Raw genomic sequence first — 22,574 nt, forward strand, 5'->3', positions numbered from 1 at the left:
AATCAATCTTTGGCTGTATAGAATGAAAGCTTTAAAAATGTCAGTGTGGTAAATTTTGTTCCCTTTGTTCTAAAGAATTCGCGGATGTCAGGTAATGTTTTAAACGGTTAGAATGTTTTAATGGTATTGCTTCCTCATGTTCTAAAGAATTCGCGAATAATGCCAGGGTATTTCCAGTTTTGTTCTTCCTGAAACCTTTACCCATTTACATTTTATTCATTTGCCTCTGTGCTTTATTATTATTTTTATTTTTAGTGAATTTTGTAGCTGCATTTCGGGTATCTCGGCTTGGTCTCAGCTCAGCCCAACTTCGCTCAGCCCAGTTCGCCTCGGAGCGGCTGAGTTATGGTGGGCAATAAATTTATATGACATATAAATGTAAATAATTGAGCAGCGCGGAGCCGCCGTCTAGAGTTGTCACAGCGGTGAGGCAGTGGCACAGGGGCTGAGAGGGTTTTTTCGAAGGGGGGTTAAGGGTGCCGGCGGCTTGTTGACTCTGTGATTGATGTTGGCCCACTCTGCGGCTCCTCACTTAAAAGTCCTTAATGGCCATTCTGCGTCGCGCATTTAATTTAAAGTTTTGCTGCATCGTTGTGTTATACATTTTATTACATTTTGTTTTTTATTGTACAGCAGACAAAGGGAGGAATAACAATCTAGACAGTCAGGGCGTAAAGGGGGAAGGGCGAGGTCATGTCGATGCCCAGTTTCTTGATCACATAGTTGATTTGGTCCTGGCTCTTCAGTCCGTAGGCCTCGAAGGGTTTCACATTGAAGCGGCTGATGCGATTGCCAGAGATGCCCATGAGGAACTTGTAGTAGCTGGGGCGCAAAGAACGAGCCTCCAGGATTGCCGAGTGGAAGAGCACGGCCGTGAAGAATCCGTACATGAGCATCGCGAAATGTGGAACCTCGTGCAATTTGCCCTCTGCGATGCCCCAGTTGTAAAGCAGCTGAAGGGCCTTCCACATCAGGTAACAGGCCACCGTGGTGTTGGGGAAACGCAGGAGACCAACGGATCCAATCAAGCCAGCCGGAATGGCGAAGAGAGCATTGTCATATCCAAAGGTGTGGCGCAGACCGCAGGAAGTCGTCTAAAAAATTAAAGGGAAGGTGATAAGATATGGCTTTCTAATAGCAAATATTTTACTATAATATGAAAAAGATAAATTTAAAACTGTTTAGATTTTTCCATAATCGATTATGGTTTTACCCACCTTGAAAAGGAATGAGAAAATGCCCAGTGCCAGACCCAATTGCAGGTTTCCCTTGTTGAAGATCTGCTTGCGCCACTGCATCTTGAGCTGGAAGATCTTGACAATGTTGAGCAGCAGCTTAAGACCCACCGATATGCCCACGCCTCCAACGAAGGGTTTTAGTCCTCCTATAAGAGCGTATTTAGCGCAGCCCTGTTTGTGTGGACAACTGGGATGCTTGGCCTTCAGCAGGCGGTCATAGAGCTGCAGGTACGCGGTAATGCAGCGGAAGTTGAGCGGTGCCTGGCGGGAGCTCTGAGAAGTGGTCACCACCGGCGTCTTCAGCGGTCCCTCCTCCTCCTTGCCCACAATCAGACCCAATGCCTTGAAGGTCGCGTCCTTGGCCACCGTCTTGTGCAGTCCAGCGCGATACAGATACATCAGGGCGGTCACACTGACGCCCATGATGAGCACCTGGCCATTGGGAATAGATCGCACCAGGCCACGGGCCTCCAGCATCTTCCACAGCGTCTCGATGCCCACATTGGCCACATACAGGGCCAGTGGAGCTCGTCGCTCCGGCCGCTCGAAGGCCAGGCAAGCGAAACTGGACAGGAATGAGGGCCAAAACGCCACTGTGCTGAAGTGGAATCCACCCAACAGCTGACGCAAATAGCACACCGCGAAAATGAAGAGGCCTCCGTTCATCGAAAGGAAAGCTGTCGACTGCAGGATTCCAGATACAGTACGTCCAATGTCCTTAAGCGATGGAATGCGTCCTCGCATGATGAGGGCTAACTAGGAAGGGAAAATGGGTTAATTGATAATAAATAGATGGAGAAGTTAACAACAAAATTGTTAAATTAATATATTAAATTTATAAAGAAAATTTTGTATAGTATTTTTAAAAACTTTATTCTCGTTATAATCTTGGAAAATAAATAACTATTTGAAATATAACCTTTGTACTTGAAAACTTCGTATCACCCCTATTCGCGCTATACAACGCACTTGAAGCAGGTGCAAAATTATAATTATATTTTTAGCATTAAGTTCCCTCCTTTTTTACTTACCACGTAAACAGTGGCGTAGGTGCGCAGCGCGGGAGGAATCTCGGATATCATCATGCCCGCCGCAGCACAGGCACAGCTCGAGGTCCATGGGTGATTGTACTCATAGCAGGAGCAGTTCAAGGCTATCTCAGCCAGCTTACTTTGTACTGCCATGATCCACTTTGAATATTGACTTATGCTCCGCGGTCTACGATTATCGAATTGGCTCCGTGCAGATGATAAAGCTTATCGGGAAGGGGCTTATCGACGAAAGTCCGAACGTGCCACGCAATGCTCTCGATGCTCTATTTAACTTTGAATTTCCAGATTTCGTTTCAACTACTCCAATGGAATTTGAGTCGGGGAATTTATGAAATGCGCTTACTAAAACGATGTTCCAAGTTCCTCGCTTCGCAGTAAATATCGATGGGCATTTCTCGAATCAGCAGCTGCTGGTCATCCACTAATTTTCAGCTAAGGATCGGGTATCAAAAAGTATTTCATAAGAAAGTTATTAGAATATATGTTATTTTAAATTACAGATGGGAAAAATGGCTATCAATACTCACTGCATGTATAGTTCTTTATTACGAAAATTGCCTAATCAAATTTAATTATTTTCTCCAGCGAGGGAATCACGTTCTAGCCTGGTCGGCCATCAAATACAACTGACTGCCGACAAGTCGATACGGTTTGGCCAAGAGCGTTCCGCGTGTAGACGCACTTTAGGAGCTCCATTCCGATTTCGCCGTAATCAGCAACGGGACCCACTCCCCCAAATTCCCGCAAGTGGTTCGACTGAAGTGCGTTGGATGCAGAGCCACTTACTTATCGCGTACACGCGAGCCGAAAGTTGGCTTAGTTGCTCAATGGCGATCGGTTTGTTGACGCTACGTCACCTCCAGCGGGGGAATTCTTATCAATTTCCAAGAGTAACCGGCACGTTCTTAGAATTCTCTTACTTATGGAGTTCTCTTAAGAAGCCATACTCTATCCAGTGCAAGAGAAACAAATTTACTTACAATTTTATATAACTAGGTTATCGTTATTAAAATCCGTCTAAATTTAAATCATGAAAAGGTATGGAGTTTCACTTATAAAATTATGATGATTTTATTAAATTTAACAAACATTTTTAACAAGTAATATATGCAGAAATTTCAATTTTCAATAAAAATATTGCTTGTTTAACTTTTACATCACATCACATTTTACGAAAGACCCGGCTTTAAAGCAACAAAATTAAATAGATTTACATTTATATTTAGAAAATCTTTAAATTTGTTACCCTCCAGCAAGGCATTAGATTCAGTTACCTAAAACTTTTTTAGTGTGAAAATATAATTATTTGTTTATTTTTAAAACCATTTCATTGCTGTAACGTGGTGAGTGACTAGGGAACTACCTTGACTTACATATATGATTCTTGCAAGGCGACTTGGTGAACATTATTTTACAATAATCCTGACAATATACGATTTGATTTTCTTAAGAAATGGAATTAAGTGACACCTAAACAATAAGGGGAAATAAGGGGTTTGGCGAGCTCATAACAATGCCCAGTTTCTTAATCACTTGGTTGGCCTGATCCTGACTTTGTACTCCAAAAGCCTCGAAGGATTTCAAATTGAACCGGCTGAGACGACCTCCGGAAATGTTCTGAATGAACTTAAAGTAGCTCGGCCGCATGGATCGTGCCTCCAGTACTGTTGAGTGGCAGAGGACGGCCGTGAAAAATCCGTACATGATCAAGGAGAAGTTCGGAACCTCGGGAACCTTTTCCTGGGAGACACCCCAGTTGTACAGTAGCTGTAGGGACTTCCACATCAGATACAAGGACACCGTGGTGTTGGGAAAGTGCAGAAGACCAATCGATCCTATTAGGCCAGCTGGAATGGCGAATACAGCTTTGTCGTAACCAAATGAGTGACGCAGGCCACAAGATGTTAACTGAAAGGTTTATTTATTTATAAATAGGAATTAATTTGTTTAATTTTTTGATTCCTTACCTTATAGAGCAGTGAAAATATTCCCAACGCTAGACCCAACTGCAGGGACCCCTTGTTAAAGATCTGCTGGCGCCACTGCATCTTAAACTGCAAGATCTTGGGAATGTTGAGCAGGAGCTTTAAGCCCACTTGAAGACCCACACCACCTAGGAAGGGTTTTAGGCCACCAAGGAGGGCGTAAAAAGCACATCCCGCTTTGTGCGGACAGCAAGAATGTTTGAGGGTCATCATTTGGTCATATATCTGAAGGTGCGAGGTGATGCAGCGGATATTTAGCCTCAAAGGGCGGGATCGCTGCGAGTTGTTCACTGGCGGAGTATTAAAAGGTCCCTCCTCCTCCTTGCCCATTATCAAACCCAATGCCTTAAACGTCGCATCCTTGGCCACTGTCTTGTGGAGTCCAGCGCGATATAGATACATAAAAGCGGTAAGACTGACGCCCATGATGAACACCTGACCGTTGGGGATGGATCGCACCAGGCCACGGGCCTCCAGCATTTTCCACAGTGTCTCGACTCCCACATTGGCCACATACATGGCCAGTGGAGCACGTCGCTCCGGACGCTCGACTGCCAGCGATAAAGAGCTGACCAACAGAGCTGGAAGCCAGGCTGCCGTGCCGAAGTAGAAACCACCCAGAAATTGGCGAACCAAACAAATGGCCAGGATGAAGAGGCTGCCATTCAGGGAGAGAAAAGCCGTCGACTGTAGAATACTGGATAAAGTATTTCTTAGATCCTTAAGCGATGGAATGCGCATACGCATAATAAGGGCCAACTGTGAATGGTTTATAGATATTATACGACAAATAAAATGGGTACACCTCACATACTCACCATGTAGACCATACTATAAGTTCGGAAGGTGCCAGGGATCAGGGATAGTAACATCCCAGCCGTTGCGCAGGCGCAGCTTTTGGTCCAAGGATGGATAAACTCCTGGCAGGTGCAATTAAATGCGACCTCAGCTAGCTTACTCTGTGCCGCCATGATCCAATTTGAATATTCGACTGTGACTAAGGCTCTGCGAACTACACTTATCGAGTGCAGACGGGTGATAGAGGTAACCGGAAAAGTGCCAGCCAAGGGGAACCCACAAAATAGCCAGTTAATCTATAACTCACTACCTTAAGTTGACTCGGGAGGTTCAGATTATTTGCATTCATATGCAGAAGTGTTATTTAATCTAAAGGAGTCAAAATCTGCCAAGTGGGCCACCCCTGTTCCGAAGGTCCGATTTTCATCGAACTTTTTTACAAAACGGCAAAAAGTCCCCCATTGACAGCTGACGCTACGCTCGCTACGGCATGTGTTGACCAGCCAGTTTTCACGAGCAAGCCGTTTTTGTATGGGAAACCGCTGTGCGCCCTTCTTCAAATCGATATTGCGAAAAACCTTTGGCCGGGCCACTCTTTTTTTTTTTTGGATCTTTTTCGTAATGAATCAAACTTTATTTTCAAATGGTTTTAAACTCTATAGCTGGTGAAGAACACTGAAAAAAATAAAAACTAAAAAAAAATGTTGATTTATTTTTAAGAACAAAAATTTTTAATTTTTTTTTACATTTTTTTATGGAAAGCCATAATAATTCTTGAGCGATTAGTGAAAACATCATAAAGATAAATCTAACCGTTCCGAAGTTATGAATTAATGACTGAGTGCAACTTTTTCGAAAAAGTGTCAAAAATGCCATGTTTTGACCCCTATAACTCCGGTAAAACTCAAAATTTCGCAAAACCGTTCAAATGAAGTTCTTATATTTTCGTTGTGAACCGGAAAAGTAAAAAAGTTCGATGAAAATCGGACCTTCGGAACAGGGGTGGCCCACTTGGCAGATTTTGACTCAAAGGCAGTCCACTATCAGTACAGCTGATTTCCACTACCTTTCGTTGGTTTATTTCTCGGATAGCTGGTAGTTCGAATTTCGCCATAACCCAAGTACAACTGACGGGGTTTACGCACCTTACGCACATCTCAGGTGCTTGGTAATCAACAGGTGGGCGCCCTATGCTTCTGCATAAGGTATTCCTATGAACTGTTTATCGCACACACGCCAGACAAAATTTGTGGCTGATCGGGAATTTATGGTTTGTTTTGTTTTACGCTGAGTAATCCATCGACGATTTCTTATCAATTTTTTGGAGCTCCCACGGGCAAGGGATTTCATTTTCGCGAAGCTCACTTAGTAGAGTCTCTTAAGTGACTACTCCGAAAAAGCTTTCAAAATCTTAAGGTAGTTCCCATTTTCACATTCAATATTTTTACAAATTAGATTTATATTTCGCTGATTTTTTATTGATACCATGAAATAAAAAAGGTCAACATATTTTACAATTCACCCACACTAGCTTAAATTAGTAATCGTTGGGCGCTCTTTGAGCGCGGGAGACTCTTGACGTATATACAGATCGCTTTAGATCGCGGATATATGGAGATATATGGGGGCCTCTAGCGAAGGCGACTGATTGATTATCTATTAAAATTTGTCACTACCGGCTCAAGAGGCAAAGGAGTAGGCGGGCAGGGATGACTTGTCCACAATGTTTAACGCTTTAATGGTGTCCCACGCCTGTTGCTGACTGCTCAGGCCGAAAACATCGAAGGCGCCCAGATTAAACTTGCTTAGTCTGCCAAAGATAAGGGATTCTTAATCTACTGCTTACGCAGCGCATGCGAACTTTGCTCACCGATCGCCCGAGATGGCCTGCAGAAACTTGTAGTAGCTGGGGCGCAGGCTCTTGGGCTCCAGGATTCCCGCATGGAAGAGCACAGCCGTGAAGAAGGAGTACAGGAAGAGCATAAAGTTGGGGATGTGCGGCAGGATTCCTCGCTCCTGTCCCTTGGTGCAAAGGATCTGGGGATAAAGTAGGTAAGTGACCGGGTAAAAAATATAAAGCTAATATAACTAACGCACCTGCAAAGCCTTCCACATGACGTACAAGGCCACCGTGTTATCCGGATAGCGAGTAAAGGACACAGAGGCAATTAATGCGGCAGGGATGGCAAATCTGGCATCATCTCGGTTGAAACTGTGCCGCAGCAGGCAGGACACCGACTGTTAAGAGCAAAATGATTACTATATGTTGATTGGAACTTGTTATATCACTCACCTTGTACAGGAAGGAGAAGCTGCCCATGAAGATGCCCAGTTGCAGAGTGCCTCGGTTGAAGACCAGCTTCTTCCACGCCATCTTTCCAGCCGTGATCCGCTTGACATTCATCACCAGCTTGAGAGCCACCTGCAGAGCCACTCCACCCACGAAGGGTTTAATTCCTCCGATCAGCGAGTAGCCGATGCAGCTCTGCTGGTGCCGACAGCTGTCATGCTTGGCGCGGATCAGGTTGCTGTAGACGCGCACAAAGTCCGAGGCATTGGAGAAGCTGACGGTGGGTCGACGGCGCGACGGAGCTGGCTGCTCGCCGGGCACTACTGGACCGGATTTGGCCACCGGTCCGGCCTCCTCCTTGCCCACGAACATGCGCAGGATGTTGAAGATGGAATCCTTGGTGGTGCCAGTGCGATAGAGGTAGAGCAGAGCCGCCATGCTCAGCCCAAAGATGAGTGTCTGTCCATTAGGTATGGAACGCACCCAGCCCCTCGACTCGGCCATCTTCCACAGCGTTTCCGTGGCCACGTTGGCCACATAAAGAGTGAGCAGAGGTCGACGGGCGGGTCGCTCCACCAGAATGGCAGAGAAGGAGGCGAAAAAGCAGGGCACAAAGGCCACCGTGGAGAAGTGATAGCTGCCCAGCAAGTGCCGCAGTGCGCAGTTGTACAGGATGAAGGTGTAGGCATTGGTCACCAGGAAGGCTGTCGATTGGATGATGCCCAACAGAGTCCTGCGCAGGTCCTCTCGACTAGGAATGCGGTGGCGCATCAGCAGGGACAGGGCGTAGACCACTGTGTAGACGCGCAGGCAGTAGGGCGTGGCCGACAGCAGGATTCCGGCGGTGGCGCTGACGCAGTGGTCCGTCCAAGGATGCTGGAACTCCTTGCAGGTTATGCACAGTGGATCGATCAGCTTGCTCTGACCCGCCATTTTGGAATGTCAGTCTGTTAATAAAGAAATACAAGATTTTTAATAAAAATAGATCAAACATAATAATAAATTAGCAATTTACATATATTTAAAAAAATAATATAATAATTCGACCTATAGACTGGTAGGTATATGAAAAAATTATATGCAAAAAAGGTTAATAAATACAAGTTTACTTCAAGATAAGATAGTTATCGCTAAATGATAAATTTGTCACTAGTTTTTGATAAGAAGTTGCAACAAAAGATATGGAACTTTTATTTCTTACATTTCTTAATTGGTCGTATAAATGCAATTTAAATTCAGCTAATAAAAACTTTTAATTATTCTGTGCGAGTAGAACCTAATGGTTAGTCACTGCGTATGGGGTGTCCGGGTCCGAGTCCGTTTTTTAACCTTTAATCTTATCTTCGGGCTACGCGCGAACAAGCTGTTATTGTTCTTCTTCGGCGCTATCGGTTGTTCCACTGAACTTGAAAATATTCCCCAATTTAGCTTTGGTTTGTCTTATTTTATGTTTTTTTTTTTTTAATTCCCCGGTAGGAGGACTGCAACTTCTGCTGGCCAGGCCAGAACTGACTGGTTCCCAAACGAAAAACCTGGAACGTTGGGTTATATTCTAGGATTACAGCTGTTCGACGGGTATATGTGTCAATTTACTGCTGTCTATCGATAAGATACATTTCAGATTAGCCGCTGCGGGGGATTTGCCAACAGCAAGAACAAAGGTTCTACATAAACGGTAGTACTAGGTAAGGTTGATAAGGAAATTTAGGGAAAAAGACTGATATTTCTATCTACTATCTCTAAAAAACAGTAAAAACTAAACAATTAAGTTCTATATTATTAAATGTATACCAAAAAACATGTCATACAAGCAAACTAAATGAAAATATTATAGTTTTCCTATGTTTTTTCCAACTTAGGGATCCCAGGGGGACTTTTTTCATAGCATTTATGATCAAGATTAACCTTAACCTAAGCCACTTTAGATTATTTTTCGAGGGCCCTTAAAATCGAGCCACCTGCCACGGAGCGAAAGAGTGGAGAGTGTAGAGTTACCCCATTATCTCTCGACCATAGCAACTGATTTGCATTGAAATTATGGATGAGTCTCAGTCCATTGACCGCGGGGTCAGCTTGGAGATCTTTGCGCAATCTTTCAGAGAGCTACGAATCGTAGTCAGTACTAAAAATTCAGCTAATCTGCATTGTCGAACCGCAGAGAGGTACTTACGCTTCAACTACTGGACACTTGAAGGCGGCAATAAAGTGATCACTGGCTAATCGACTTGATTTGAGATATGGCTTAGTACTTTTTGTTTAATATGCTGTTTAACGTTTGATTCGATTGAGATTTATAGAGTTGTGACGATTCCGGGTTCCGATGGGAGAATTATGTATGACAGCTGAGTGACGGCGAACTGGAGATGCGGAGTTGCGATGTGAGTGCTTTGTTCCAGATTGCCTTGATTCCGGGACATCGGGTGCGAAATCGGGCGAGAGTATAGTGGATAATTGATGGTGTTATATGGGGCGGCGGGCAGAGTCCAAAAACAACAAGTGGTTGGGCGGAGAGGAAAACACTTTCTGAGTCCGCTGCCACTGAGCAGCAACTGCTGCACCCTTCAACAGGCCTTCGACTGCATTTTCCCAGTCGCCGCGCGACTTTAATCACTATTTTATCTGCTTTATTTCGAGGGGAATTGCGTTTGGTAAACAATAACAAGCGACCACTCAGAAATCTACTTTTTCTACTTATTCAAAAATACCAAGTAACAAAACACTCCATGCGGTCACGCTAAAAAACCGACCACCCGAGTGTTGCAGCATTCAGCTTCTGGCAGTCGCACATTGGCGCGCAATTCAAATGCGCAAACATGTGAACTGGGCTAAAACCTAAGAAAAGTCCGTTTAAACTTTTGGGGAAATTGTTTGATTGATTGTTTAACCCTATAAGTATCCCTTAAGAAATTTTTATTATGATTGCTTAAAGATAAGTTTAAATTGTTAGAAATCAAGGAAAAACGCCAATTGACAAAGTAAGGAAACATACAAAAAAGTTGATAAATAATTATCACATCGAATAAGGAAACTTGTAAAAGTTTATTTATTTAATTTGATATCAGAACTACAACAGCTTTAATAAAATTTTAAATTAAATTTGAAAAATATACTTTTAAAAGAAATAATAGTATGTATTTTGTTTTTTTTTTTTAATAGTTTAATAGTTTAATAGTTTCTTCAAAAAATATTCAAAAATCCGTTACCCGTTAAATTTACGTAAAGTATGTTTTGGAAATTGAGTGATTTATCGTGCCTACAAAAAGTTAAATCGTTCTAGTGAGACTTTGGTAGTAATAAAGACAAAACTTTTTGCTAGAGTGGCAACGAATCATTTGCTTATTAATTGCCAGTGCTCTTAGATGTGCCCCATTAATACAGCATTTTCTGCCAAGAGTGGAATTTAATTGGCTGAAAATTATGCTTCTAAGCCGTAGATTCCACCTGGCTTGTGTTCATCCCTCCGTTGCGGCCTGCCGCCCACGCGTGGCTCAAATTTTCGTTTGCGAATCCTGTGGCGACCTCTGAGGCCACAATTCGTGCCACAATCAACTCAGACTGCCGACTAGCAAAACCAAAGCACTTGGCCTGCCAAATTGTTTGCCATTCGAGCGTTCGAGGAGCGAGTAGACTCTGCCAAAGACTCGGTGCCTGCGCAATCAATTGGATTTCGGTTGTAGTTCATAAAGTGTATCTGTGCATGTCTCTGGCTGAGCACTTGTTCCACTTCCACTCCGACATTCATTTCCAGCGTCCTTTTGCTCCTGCTCCTGCTTCTTTTCATTTACGCATGCACTGGGAAAACATTTACATGGAGTATCACGAGATTCCACATATAAAACGAATATTTTGATACAATTTAAATTGCTTTTACCTATTAGCTTTGTCAAAAAAAAATATTACAAGACAAGGATTATAATCTATTTTAATAGAAATGTAAAATAGAAATCTAAGACAAATAAAGAAATTTCGAAATTATTAAGAACTGGGTACAAAGACTGAATTGGTACAATAGTGGAACAAAAGTACACCAAATTGCTAGTAAAATATAAAATGCTAGAATAGAAGTTTACTTATTTTAAAAATATATTTAAAATTGAAATATTTAATTACACCTCTGTACAAGACAAATTTAGATATGATTTTTCAATACTTTATTTGATTGCGAGATTAAAATATTTATTATTTTTTGGTTTAATCATACATTTGTTATTCCAGTTCCATGCTGATTTTCCCCCAGTGTAGGGAAGCTCTTTCGGTGCGGTTGACACGGAACAGCGGATATACAAAATATTTGGTTATTGTTTGTGGCTGCTCCCACTGCCGTTGCTTTTGGGCTGGCTCTTGTCTTTTACCTGTGGCATGGCTTATTTTGAAAAGCCAAAAGCGCTTAAGTAGTTCATTCAGTATCAGGCCTAAGCAGATGGGCTGAGGTCCTGTTCCAGATCCTTTGCCTTCCTCTCCTCCAGCTCCTTTGTGGTCGGTGCGTCACTTCTGCTGTTTCCCGCTCAAATGCTTAGCGAAATTGCGGCTGCTTTGTGTGATTCGCCTGTTTTTGCCTTAAGCTTAAGCGGGGTGTTGTTTTCGGGGTGGAAGTGCCATGTATATCAAATATACTTGACTCTGTCAGGACCTGGCACCCACTTAATTTACCGGAGGTGTTTGGGGATCCCCCGAAATAAATCCTTGTTTCTGACGTGTCGCTAAGTAAGCACTTAAAAGGCAAAGTCTCCATTGTTGCTGCTAATCTAAAGTTGCCCCGCTTTCTTTGGGGTTCAATTGGCAATTAGCCCGGGTGCCAAGCAGACCAACTTGCAGGTTGCAGGTCGAGTGCAGGATAATTGTGGAAATTGCCAGCGGGGAAAAGGGCAAGTACACACACATGGACGATGGACTGTAGACTATGGACTACAAGGACCTTGTGAGCTGTCAATCCGGCAGCCACTTAGGAATCAATTTGTCCAGCGAGACGTGCGTTTAATATGCAGCGAGCTACAATGAAGGGATTTTCCAGCTTGGGCTTCATCGAGTTGCTCGACCACATAGGACTCCTACTCCCACTCCTTGCCCAGCATCTCTCTCAGGCATTTATAGACTTGTCTTGGGCTCATTTATCCTGGTCCGCAAACCAACCCGAAACACGATATATCCGAAAACCGAATACGGAATACCGAGAGACCCCCGGGCACTGCTTAATGCGGAGGTCCTGTTCAGGATTCTCCGCCTGCATGTGGCCATTTGTTTAGGCCCTCTATGTGTGCGGTTGCGTCCAAATGTGTTCAATTAAGCGGTAATAAATTGTTCATTTGCTCATTGGTGCGCACGGCCATTACAGAAACAGCAGAATCCTGGAGAGAAGGGGCGGGAGAAGGGGAAGGAAAGGATCTGTGGCTGGAGGAGACATTGTCGTCACTGTAATATTTCATGGGGACCAGCATTGATGCATATCCTGCCATTAGCAAGCCTTTTGCATAATACACAATTAATTTTGCACAAAGTTGTTATTTTATTAATTGCTTCCATTTGTTTATTTCCCATTCCTGATCACCCACCACCACCCGGATCACAAGTTGGTTAACCGAAGCCCGGTGTGTTGGCCTGGTCATCAATAGCTGTGGGCAGACTTTCTGACCAAAGAGACTCCCCATTTTATATTTTCCACTTTTGCAACACCCAAAGACCGCACTGACTTCACTTCGAAATATAAATTTTGCGGCTTTGGCTAACGAACGAGTGCCAAAACAGACGTTTCCCATCCAGAAAACCCCAATATCAACCCATGAGCTCTTTTGTTTTCTTGGGCCAAAGTCGCACATGTTCGCAATGGAGTGAATGTGTCAAATGTCGCACAGCCAAGCAGACCGAGAGGCAATTGCCGCAATCCCAGCCAGATAGCCACATACTTGTCGGTCGGAAGTTGTTGGCAAATGTAAAATTAACAATGGATTATGTTCGCCTTTTACTTTATACTTTTTGTCTCTATCATGTTCAATTTTCCAGTTTTAAGGTCTATAACAGTCTTTGGAAATGTACAGTGTTTAAAAAACTGTCTGAATTTTCATTTAGCCTGCTTTTGCTTTTGCTGCTGCTTCTGAAAAAGTCGGCAGTCGCAGTCGAAGCAAAAGCAAAATCGGAGCACTAACGACTGTCGAAGCAAAAGCAAGTCGTTGCTTTCTGATTTTTAGCTTCTGCTGTGCTGTTGCTTTCAGTCGGTAGCAACAGTCGAAATAGCAGCTAGCAAAACTTTCTGGAAGTTGATATGACTGCTGCTGCTGCTGTTGAAAAAATCGGAAGTCGCAGTCGAAGCAAAAGCAAAAGTCTAAGCAGCCTGCTTTTGCTTTCATTAAAAAGCAACAACAATTTAATAAAGTCGTTGCATAGTATGCATATAATTAACTTTTGAGAACATGTTTTTAGCACCAAAAGAAACTAACTTTCCTCCTATCTATTCACTGTTGTTGTTTTTTTGGCTAAGAAACAAATTAAAAAAAAAATACTCAAAATACCACGAATTCTTTAAGCAAGGATGACCAAAAGCTATTAAATGTGACGAATTTATTTTTTTTTCGGTCCCCTTTAAACATAACCTAATTATTCTAGGCACAATTTGTTTTTGCTTTTGCTTTGACTTTTAATTTTTTCAACAGCAGCAGCACAAGCAATAGCAACTTACAGAAAGTTTTGCTAGCTGCTGCTTCGACTGTTGCTACCGACTGAAAGCAACAGCACAGCAGAAGCTAAAAATCAAAAAGCAACGACTTGCTTTTGCTTCGACAGTCGTTAGTGCTCGGATTTTGCTTTTGCTTCGACTGCGACTGCCGACTTTTTCAGAAGCAGCAGCAAAAGTAACAGCTCATATTAAAAAGTTACAGGCAGTCGAAGCAAGAAAAATGAAAAATTATGTGACTTTTGCTACTTCGACTGCAGCATTTTAAACACTGGAAATGTATATCATATATTTTTCAAAGAAAATCAAGAGCAACTTTACAGCAGTTTAAGCCAAGTAGAAGATATCCAGTAACTATACAAATATAAATTTATTATGGTGTGGAATGTAAGCAGCTACAATACAGGTGAAATATAATATTTTAGATTTAGATTTCTAGACTTTATACATTCTTCTACTTAATATTGTCTTTACTTTGTAACACCTACTTCTTGTTCTTCAGAAAAGATAAAAACTTGTTATTAAAAAGACATCGTATTATAAGAAAAACAGTTTTTAATATAGAATTAATTAAAATGTTTACGCCTAAATTTAGAATATGTTTTTGCATGTAACCCGAAATGGTGATTATATCCTTCATTTTATTAAGCAAAGTCCTTTGGTAATAGAGATTCTGAATGCTCAACAACCTATAATTCGTAGTAAGTATTCTTGGTTTCCGTATGCAAATGCGTCAGGAGGAACAACGGTAGCGTCAACAGGACCAAAATCAATTCCCGTCGTCCCACCCAAGGTGCAACATCCCCGGAGCAAAGTCAAACGAAATTAGTTTGCTGCTCATAAAACTTTTCCACGAAGTTTGTGCTGCCCACATCCACATCCTCTGCCATCCTGAGAGTTCAGGTAAACTTCGGGGGTATGTGTGCATATAAATCTTTGGCTTGCCGCCGGTGGGTGGATATTTTGGGGATGGGCATATGGGAATGGGCATTATTTGGAGGACTAGCCACCGGAAACCTTGTTACCCTGCATGGCTCTTCACCTGAGATCCGAGACTCGAGACATGAAAAGTTTTTTTCGCCCGGCTGGCCAGTGGGTCCCAGAGCTTTAATTGTATTTCAAGTTCCAGGTTGTACTTGTCCGAGCCGCCCATCTGCCCATCCGCCCACTTTTCCCACTGCCACTCCCACTCCTGGCCTCCATTCCTTCCTTCAATTTCCATGCGTGATAAATGGCAAAAATGGAAAATTCGTTCGTTTGCTTTTGACCCGCTTGGTTCGCTGTTGGCTCGGCGATTCGCTGTCCGCGCTGGAAGCAACATTTCAGGGCTTTTGTCTTTCAATTTGGCCCAAAATCTCTTTCTGGCTCTCACCGCCGCCCCCCACTTCCTTCTTTGGTCGTAATCGCTGTGTTTGCATTTGCGTGGCATAGTTTTGTAGGGCCACGCACATAGCTGGATTTAGTATCTAATCGGCTAGACTTTTGCATACAGTGGGGTTCTAGTTATAAAGGCATGAACACGAATTTTGGGAACCAGTCGTCTTAGAAAAAAAGCAAAATGTATCATTATTTCAAAAGTGTTCCGATTAAAAAAACAACTAAAACTAAAATCCAAACCTGTCTCTTTACAATTATTCTTGTGTTTATGAATTTCACAAAATTTTCTAACTTCAAGAGTATAGTGTTTGAAATAAGTTTAAACATGACTTTCTTGTTTCTAATCTGTATTTATCAGTATTAATTTAATGTATATTATTCCAAAAATAAAACAGAATTTTACGTCTGCTTTTACATGCAAATTTCAAGTTGATCCTGATACTAATATTGTCTGACTTCACTGCATAATTGGGCTAACGTGTTCGGAGCGCGTAATTCACGCTGTTTATATACTCTCACTTCGGCTAAGCTGGATTGTTGAAAACTGAAAAGATTTAATTTATTTCGAGTGCGAGCGAAAAAGACCCCACTTCCCATTGGAATTGGACTTGGGTTTGATGCGCTGGTTCCGATTCGCTTTCGAATTGCATTTATTCAAACGTTTCAATTGCTTTCCGTCGGATTCAATCTTCGAGTGATTTATTGTGTTGCCCAGAATGGCGAAGAAGGATGAGGTGGCTGAGTGGGTGGCAATGGCAACTGGGGACTGGGAAATGGGGACTTGGATGGGACTTGGAATCGTGATTGCGTTTGCCTAGGCATAACAATTATCCACTGTTTATGTAAGCGAAATTAATAATTAAGTTTGTGAACGAAGACCTCAATTAGACGCATTATAAGCCCGAATCCATACATTAACTGTAAACAGTTCTATAATTATGTCATTACTTGGCATAACAAATGCTGCGTGTTCCTTGAGCGAAAGGTCTATAAAGGAACTCCCGCCAGCAATAATTCGATTAGTTGAGCGTCGTAAAATGAAGTTCATGAAGTACGCAGTTTTCTTTTACACATCCGTGGGCATTGAGCCGTATACGATGGCCTCTCGGCCCAAGAAAATCAGTCTGTGGTCCAACCTCCTCTTCTGGGCCAATGTGATCAACTTAAGTGTCATTGTGTTCGGCGAATTCCTCTATCTGGGAGTGGCCTTTTCCGATGGAAAGTTCATCGATGCCGTCACTGTGATGTCCTACATCGGATTTGTGATTGTGGGCATGAGCAAGATGTTCTTTATCTGGTGGAAGAAACCCGATCTCAGCGATATGGTCAAGGAACTGGAGCACATTTATCCCGAGGGCCGGGCTCAAGAGGAGGTATATCGGTTGGACAACTACTTGAGATCCTGTTCCCGGATTAGCATCACCTATGCGCTGCTCTACTCTGTGCTCATCTGGACCTTCAATCTGTTCAGCATCATGCAGTTTCTTGTCTACGAAAAATGGCTCAAGATCCGCGTGGTCGGTCAGACATTACCATATCTGATGTACTTTCCCTGGAACTGGGAGGGCAACTGGTCGTACTATCTGTTGCTATTCTGCCAGAACTTCGCGGGACACACTTCGGCCTCGGGACAGATCTCCACGGATCTGTTACTCTGTGCAGTGGCCACTCAGGTGGTCATGCACTTCGATCACCTGGCCAGGACTGTGGAAAACGAAGAGTTGAGTGGCGACTGGGCGGAAAACTCGAGATTCCTGGCGAAAACCGTGCGTTATCACCAGCGCATTCTTCGATTGATGGACGTGCTCAACGATATATTCGGAATTCCCCTGCTGCTCAACTTCATGGTCTCTACATTCGTCATCTGCTTTGTGGGTTTCCAGATGACAGTGGGTGTGCCGCCGGACATCATGATTAAACTCTCCTTGTTCCTATTCTCCTCATTGTGCCAGGTGTACTTGATATGTCACTATGGCCAGTTGATCGCCGATGCGGTATGAGGTCTATTAAGTAGTATTCGATTTTTATATGAAAGCCTGGCCAATCTTCATTTAGAGCTCCGGCCTTTCCATTGCTGCCTACAAACAGAACTGGCATAATGCTGATATTCGCTATCGACGAGCTCTGGTATTCTTTATAGCTCGACCCCAAAGGACAACCCATCTGAAGGCCACTGTCTTCATGAATATAACTAGGGCCACTATGACTGATGTAAGATGCAGTTTGACTTGATTTTAAGAATTTTAACAGATTAATATTGATATTTTTCAGCTTCTTCAGATATCCTATAAATTTTTTGCTCTGCTCCGTACCATGTATGTGAAATAAGCTGATTGAGATTGATCTTTTAAAATTGCGTTAAATTAAAAACATTTTTTTAATTTTAAAACTTTGTTAGCAGTTTTTTTAAAAAGCGAAAATTACATAGAAAATGAAAAAACCAAACTTAACGTGGTTATTTTAATAAGTATCTTTCCGAAGGTAATTTATACTGTAGCGTCTGGAATCACCTTGAACCAATGCAGCTGTTAATTCTACCAAACACGCAATCCTTTTCGTCAACCTTATCCCTTTCCACATAACCTTCACCTGCAATATTATACTTGTCGCATTTCAATGGATGAATTGCATATTAGCTGTTTGACAAAGGCTATAAATCCAAGGAACCTTCATCAGCAAATTCATTCAGAGAGGACCATTCTCAGGCTCAGCAACGTTAAAATCAAAGATGAAAAAGTTAATGAAGTACGCCAGCTTCTTTTACACCGGAGTGGGCATACAGCCCTATTCGAAAAGAGGAGATTCGCCAAAGGACATGCTCAGAGCCAGCATTGTATTTTGGGCCAATGTGATCAACTTGACCGTCGTTGGAATATGTGAGAGCATTTACGTATACGGCGCCTATAAGGAGAATAAACTTCTGGAGGCCGTAACCGTGATGTCTTATATTGGCTTCGACATCGTGGGCCTGAGCAAGATGTTCTTCATCCGCTGGAAGAAGGCGGCCATAACTGAAATGATGGAGGAGTTGGAGGAGGTCTACCCAAGGGGTAAAGTTCAGGAGGACAAGTACAACCTTTCGAAGTACATAGGCTCCTGCTCGAGGATCAGCCTGATCTATTCATCGCTATACTCAGTTCTTATCTGGACCTTTAACTTGTTTTGCATAATGGAATATTGGGTCTACGAGAAGTGGCTTAACATTCGGGTGGTGGGAAAAAACTTGCCATACCTCATGTACATTCCTTGGAAGTGGCAGGACAGGTGGTCCTATTACCCACTGCTCTTCTCGCAGAATTTTGCAGGATATACTGCTGCTGCCGGGCAAATTTCCACGGATTTGTTACTCTGTGCAGTGGCCACTCAGTTGATAATGCACTTCGACTATCTCTCAATGACTATGGAGGACCAAAAGCTGAGTGGAAATTGGCAAGAGGACTCGCAATTCCTGGCGAATACTGTGAGGTATCACGAACGGATCCTTCGTCTTTCGGATGTGGTCAATGATATATTCGGGATTCCACTACTACTCAACTTTATGGTATCCTCGTTCGTCATCTGCTTCGTGGGATTCCAGATGACTGTTGGAGTTCCACCCGATGTGGTTATAAAGTTGTTCCTGTTCCTCTTCTCGTCGATGAGCCAGGTTTACTTGATATGTCACTATGGGCAGATGGTGGCTGATGCGGTAAGTTTTACTTAAAAATAAGAAAAAAGTCCCCGAAAATAATATATTTTCAAAGAGCTATGGGTTATCGCTGGCCACTTACAACCAGGACTGGAATCACGCCGATGTCCGCTATAAGCGAGCCCTGGTCATTATCATGGCTCGAGCGCAGAAAGTAACCTTTCTGAAGGCCACTATCTTTTTGGATATAACCAGGTCCACCATGACAGATGTATGTAAGGCCAGTTAATCTATGAGCTTATATTTAAATGGCGTTTTTTAGCTGCTTCAAATATCATACAAGTTCTTCGCTCTTCTCCGCACCATGTATACCCAATAGGGATGACCGGAGGAGATCCCTAATCCCTTCTCTATGTGCCCCTTATAATGCTTTCAAAGGCTCAACGCGAACTTAATTATGCGGAGGCACGAGCACCACGCATGTCCATCGCAGCTTCGACACGGGCAAAAAACGTAGTAATCATTTTAGCGCAACGAGCCCGACTGAAAAGGCAATTCTACGGCTCCACTGGAGAGCGAGAAAATATGTTGCTACAAAAGAAAATTGCAGAGTACATTTTACACTTCACTGCACACAAGTTGCGCTTATGAGTTTTCACTGCTTGTTATGCTCTAGCTGAAAACGGGAACTTGGTTTCCCTCGAAATTGAAGACATAAAGCTTCAGTTTATTTTTGAATAAATAGATTAGAGGAAATTAACGATCTTAAAGGATGAGATATTTTAGTTTTGTATTTTTTATAAATCAAGGATAAAAGTTTGGATTTTAATTTATTAATTTAAAACCCCTATTTTACTTTAAAACATTTTTACATTTTACTGAAATATTCCTACCAGCTCAATATTTTTAAGGGTATTTGGACTGCTTTGCTGCTGGTATACCGTTTTTTTTACAATTTCGAGTTTGGCGTTTCAAGAAAAGTGGAGCAAGGAAAATAGAAAAGCTCCTTCTGAAGGCAGTGGACAACAAAACCGTTTGATGGCATCTAATGCAGTTCCCATCCCATCCCATGACGTGTGGCTGTGTGTACGCACTCAACAATATTAGCAATTTATGCGCTGAAGCGTGTCCTTTTGGGAGGATGAAGGAAGAGGACGGGGAACGGGACAGGATGTGGGTGTTTCTCACAAATTATTTTCCTTTTGACGAATGTCGGACATCACCTGCATAGTTATTGTTTGAAAAGGCCGCGTGCATAAAATTTATTAAAACGTATTTTTTGGCCAGGACTCGCAATTTGAACCAAAGCACTGGCCCTGTCAATTTCCCTTACTCAGAGTGCGACATATTTTTTGTGTGCAAGGTTTGCTTTCTTATTTATTTTGTGCTTTTTTTCTCCTTTACTGTGTGCGCTGCGGCTCTTTTTGGGGATTTATTTTTCATTTTTGTGGAATTTTTATAAAGCTCCAAATGTGCTACAATTTAATTTCTGGTCACGTTTTGGGCGATTTCCAAATAGCAACAGTTTTGGGCAACAACGGAGGATAGGTAAGGTTGAAAAAGTCTTTCAATATCTCACGCTGTCATATTGCATAATTTAAGGCGCCCCAACATGGTCACGTTTATTATCATGTTTATATGTGTCCGCCCATCTGTCTATCCCAAATCCATGGCCCGGTGGAAGATCATATCAGGTGTAGTCAATTACTGATACTGTCACGGCTATCCTGGTTGTCCTGGTTATCCTGGCGCCACGCAAATTATCCTCGGTGCGACAACGATTGCAAATTAGCATGCAACTGCGGCTAGCCAACGAATAATGAAATAAATTCAAATGATAAATCAATAACAAATTAGCTAATAGCCCAACAACGCAACTAAGTCTAGTACATATGATAAGGGTTGCATAAATTTTCAAATTACTCTGATTCATTTGTGGTCCATGATTACCGATAGCTATAGCTAAAAATAATTAAATATTAACAAAATGCCATTTAAATATCATTAAAATTTTGGCTCGTTTTTGCCACTTTTTCACGAGCTTATTTGTCATTATAAAATACTTTATTTTACATATCTAAGCCAGAGAGAGAGAGAGAGAGAAAATTATAAATAAAATTGCATTATTTATTTTTAACTCTTTAGATTTAATTCAATATTTTGAGAACCATTTCTGAGCTTGCAATTCATTAGGCAAATAAAACCATTATCCACTTACTTCGTCATCGCTGTGAAGGATTTCACTGCGATTTCCGTTTTATTACCCCAATATTCCATTTTAAGGCCATGAACAGCCGAATGGCTATCAACATAAACATTTTTGTCATTTATGGGCTAATATGAATTTACATTTTCCATGCGAATTGTGAAATGCAAAATGCATCGTGGCCAGCAGAGCGAAAGGAGGAGCTGCAAAAAATCGTATATCTTTTTTCGGCCTGATGCCGATGCTTTTCACCCGCTCAAAAGCGTTTTCACCCCTCCGCCGGCTGTTGTTAAGTCCACTTATCAAAACGTGCAAATAACTCAACTCCCGGGATAGGGACAAACACGTGATGGCAACTGGTGCCAGTTTGCCAGTGATGCCATGATGACCCAGTGGAGCGTGTTCAATGGCCAATTGGCAAAAAACCGTTGCCATTGTTGCAGAAAAGCAGAGGTCAAAAGCAAAAAAAAGGGAGATGAAAAAATGAATGTGACCCAATCGCTGGACAAACTCGGGCACTGCATTATTGTTGCCACACTGCCGGTTGTGTTTTTTCAATTAGCTGCCATTAAATTGAATTCAAATATTGAAACAATATGTTGCCCTGCCGCCCCGATTCCCCGATATTTCGCACAAATCGGTGGGTTTTAGTTTCGGCTTAGCCCCAATCTAAGCCCCTCCGCACTCGCCCATTGTGATCTAACGTGATTTATTGATTTTGAGAGCAGTTTTTCTTGTCAAAAGTTGACTGCGGCTCATACGCTTGAGTGTCCACACAAAAATGCTAAAATACTAAAAAATGGCCACGCGAAAATCGCACAAAAATTGTTTCGATTTTCATTTAGTTTTGCGCATCATACTCTTTGGTGTTTGGTGAATGTGTGAAAATCCACACGTATATATATATCCTATATCTGTATCCTTTTCAACAAGCGACTATATATGGAAATGTATGGAAATGCTCTAAATGGAGACTAAAAGCCTCTAAATTAGTTTTCCAGCATTATTACTCATACGCAGTGGGGCCGCACCGATATTTTTATGGCCTTGCATTAGGCATATTGTATGGCTTTCTATGAATACGGACCGAAGTGAAAAGACATTCCCGTGCCCCGATTTTTGTGGGGAAGAAAACATTTGTTAATGGCCAGCGCTCTCGGGGGCTTCTCCTCTTTTTTTTGGTGCCTGCTATTTTGAGCTATGATTGCCGATGATTTAACGCTGGCTTATTGATTTCTTATAGGCCATTAATAGTGGATTGCCCCGGCCAACTAATAGCATTCATATTCGAAACGATTTGTCAAGGCGGCGGCGACATTACACGTCGGCCTTTATC

The 22,574-nt window shown here is 42.4% G+C and overlaps 5 protein-coding genes across 5 annotated transcripts; 2 read left to right on the forward strand and 3 right to left on the reverse strand.

Annotated features, from left to right (window-relative positions):
* Positions 1-588: 588 nt before the first annotated feature.
* On the reverse strand, positions 589-3,244 carry LOC108064950 (transmembrane protein 135). The gene is made up of 4 exons (XM_017152750.3): positions 2,818-3,244; positions 2,270-2,722; positions 1,218-1,994; positions 589-1,094 (listed from the first exon to the last, which is right to left on the reverse strand). The coding sequence occupies exons 2-4, from the start codon at positions 2,420-2,422 to the stop codon at positions 657-659; spliced, it is 1,368 nt and encodes a 455-aa protein (XP_017008239.2). The 5' UTR covers positions 2,423-2,722; positions 2,818-3,244; the 3' UTR covers positions 589-656.
* A 349-nt stretch (positions 3,245-3,593) lies between these two features.
* Positions 3,594-5,537, reverse strand: LOC108064890 (transmembrane protein 135). Its single transcript, XM_017152642.3, has 3 exons — positions 5,094-5,537; positions 4,258-5,034; positions 3,594-4,198 (listed from the first exon to the last, which is right to left on the reverse strand). The coding sequence occupies exons 1-3, from the start codon at positions 5,244-5,246 to the stop codon at positions 3,761-3,763; spliced, it is 1,368 nt and encodes a 455-aa protein (XP_017008131.2). The 5' UTR covers positions 5,247-5,537; the 3' UTR covers positions 3,594-3,760.
* A 1,004-nt stretch (positions 5,538-6,541) lies between these two features.
* LOC108064947 (transmembrane protein 135) lies at positions 6,542-10,034 on the reverse strand. Its single transcript, XM_017152745.3, has 5 exons — positions 9,534-10,034; positions 7,367-8,310; positions 7,171-7,311; positions 6,944-7,110; positions 6,542-6,883 (listed from the first exon to the last, which is right to left on the reverse strand). The coding sequence occupies exons 2-5, from the start codon at positions 8,294-8,296 to the stop codon at positions 6,754-6,756; spliced, it is 1,368 nt and encodes a 455-aa protein (XP_017008234.2). The 5' UTR covers positions 8,297-8,310; positions 9,534-10,034; the 3' UTR covers positions 6,542-6,753.
* Positions 10,035-16,441: 6,407 nt separating this feature from the next.
* Or85c (Odorant receptor 85c) lies at positions 16,442-17,732 on the forward strand. Its single transcript, XM_044394021.1, has 3 exons — positions 16,442-17,398; positions 17,460-17,615; positions 17,676-17,732. The coding sequence occupies exons 1-3, from the start codon at positions 16,442-16,444 to the stop codon at positions 17,730-17,732; spliced, it is 1,170 nt and encodes a 389-aa protein (XP_044249956.1).
* Positions 17,733-18,058: 326 nt separating this feature from the next.
* On the forward strand, positions 18,059-19,797 carry Or85b (Odorant receptor 85b). Its single transcript, XM_017152621.3, has 3 exons — positions 18,059-19,092; positions 19,148-19,303; positions 19,355-19,797. The coding sequence occupies exons 1-3, from the start codon at positions 18,133-18,135 to the stop codon at positions 19,409-19,411; spliced, it is 1,173 nt and encodes a 390-aa protein (XP_017008110.2). The 5' UTR covers positions 18,059-18,132; the 3' UTR covers positions 19,412-19,797.
* Positions 19,798-22,574: the final 2,777 nt, after the last annotated feature.

The sequence above is a fragment of the Drosophila takahashii genome, chromosome 3R (assembly GCF_030179915.1).
Source record: "Drosophila takahashii strain IR98-3 E-12201 chromosome 3R, DtakHiC1v2, whole genome shotgun sequence".
In the NCBI taxonomy this organism is placed as follows: Eukaryota; Metazoa; Arthropoda; class Insecta; order Diptera; family Drosophilidae; genus Drosophila; species Drosophila takahashii.

Excerpts from the sequence above, each read along its gene's own strand:
- LOC108064950 (XM_017152750.3), bottom strand. The coding sequence starts at position 2,422 with ATGGCAGTACAAAGTAAGCTGGCTGAGATAGCCTTGAACTGCTCCTGC. Across the intron at positions 1,995-2,269 it reads CCTACGCCACTGTTTACGTG|TTAGCCCTCATCATGCGAGG; the intron begins GTAAGTAAAAAA and ends TTCCCTTCCTAG. Across the intron at positions 1,095-1,217 it reads TTTTCTCATTCCTTTTCAAG|ACGACTTCCTGCGGTCTGCG; the intron begins GTGGGTAAAACC and ends TTAATTTTTTAG.
- LOC108064890 (XM_017152642.3), bottom strand. The coding sequence starts at position 5,246 with ATGGCGGCACAGAGTAAGCTAGCTGAGGTCGCATTTAATTGCACCTGC. Across the intron at positions 5,035-5,093 it reads CTTATAGTATGGTCTACATG|TTGGCCCTTATTATGCGTAT; the intron begins GTGAGTATGTGA and ends AACCATTCACAG. Across the intron at positions 4,199-4,257 it reads TATTTTCACTGCTCTATAAG|TTAACATCTTGTGGCCTGCG; the intron begins GTAAGGAATCAA and ends TAAACCTTTCAG.
- LOC108064947 (XM_017152745.3), bottom strand. The coding sequence starts at position 8,296 with ATGGCGGGTCAGAGCAAGCTGATCGATCCACTGTGCATAACCTGCAAG. Across the intron at positions 7,312-7,366 it reads GCTTCTCCTTCCTGTACAAG|TCGGTGTCCTGCCTGCTGCG; the intron begins GTGAGTGATATA and ends TGCTCTTAACAG. Across the intron at positions 7,111-7,170 it reads TCATGTGGAAGGCTTTGCAG|ATCCTTTGCACCAAGGGACA; the intron begins GTGCGTTAGTTA and ends CTTTATCCCCAG.
- Or85c (XM_044394021.1), top strand. The coding sequence starts at position 16,442 with ATGAAGTTCATGAAGTACGCAGTTTTCTTTTACACATCCGTGGGCATT. Across the intron at positions 17,399-17,459 it reads GCCAGTTGATCGCCGATGCG|AGCTCCGGCCTTTCCATTGC; the intron begins GTATGAGGTCTA and ends ATCTTCATTTAG. Across the intron at positions 17,616-17,675 it reads CTAGGGCCACTATGACTGAT|CTTCTTCAGATATCCTATAA; the intron begins GTAAGATGCAGT and ends GATATTTTTCAG.
- Or85b (XM_017152621.3), top strand. The coding sequence starts at position 18,133 with ATGAAAAAGTTAATGAAGTACGCCAGCTTCTTTTACACCGGAGTGGGC. Across the intron at positions 19,093-19,147 it reads GGCAGATGGTGGCTGATGCG|AGCTATGGGTTATCGCTGGC; the intron begins GTAAGTTTTACT and ends ATATTTTCAAAG. Across the intron at positions 19,304-19,354 it reads CCAGGTCCACCATGACAGAT|CTGCTTCAAATATCATACAA; the intron begins GTATGTAAGGCC and ends GGCGTTTTTTAG.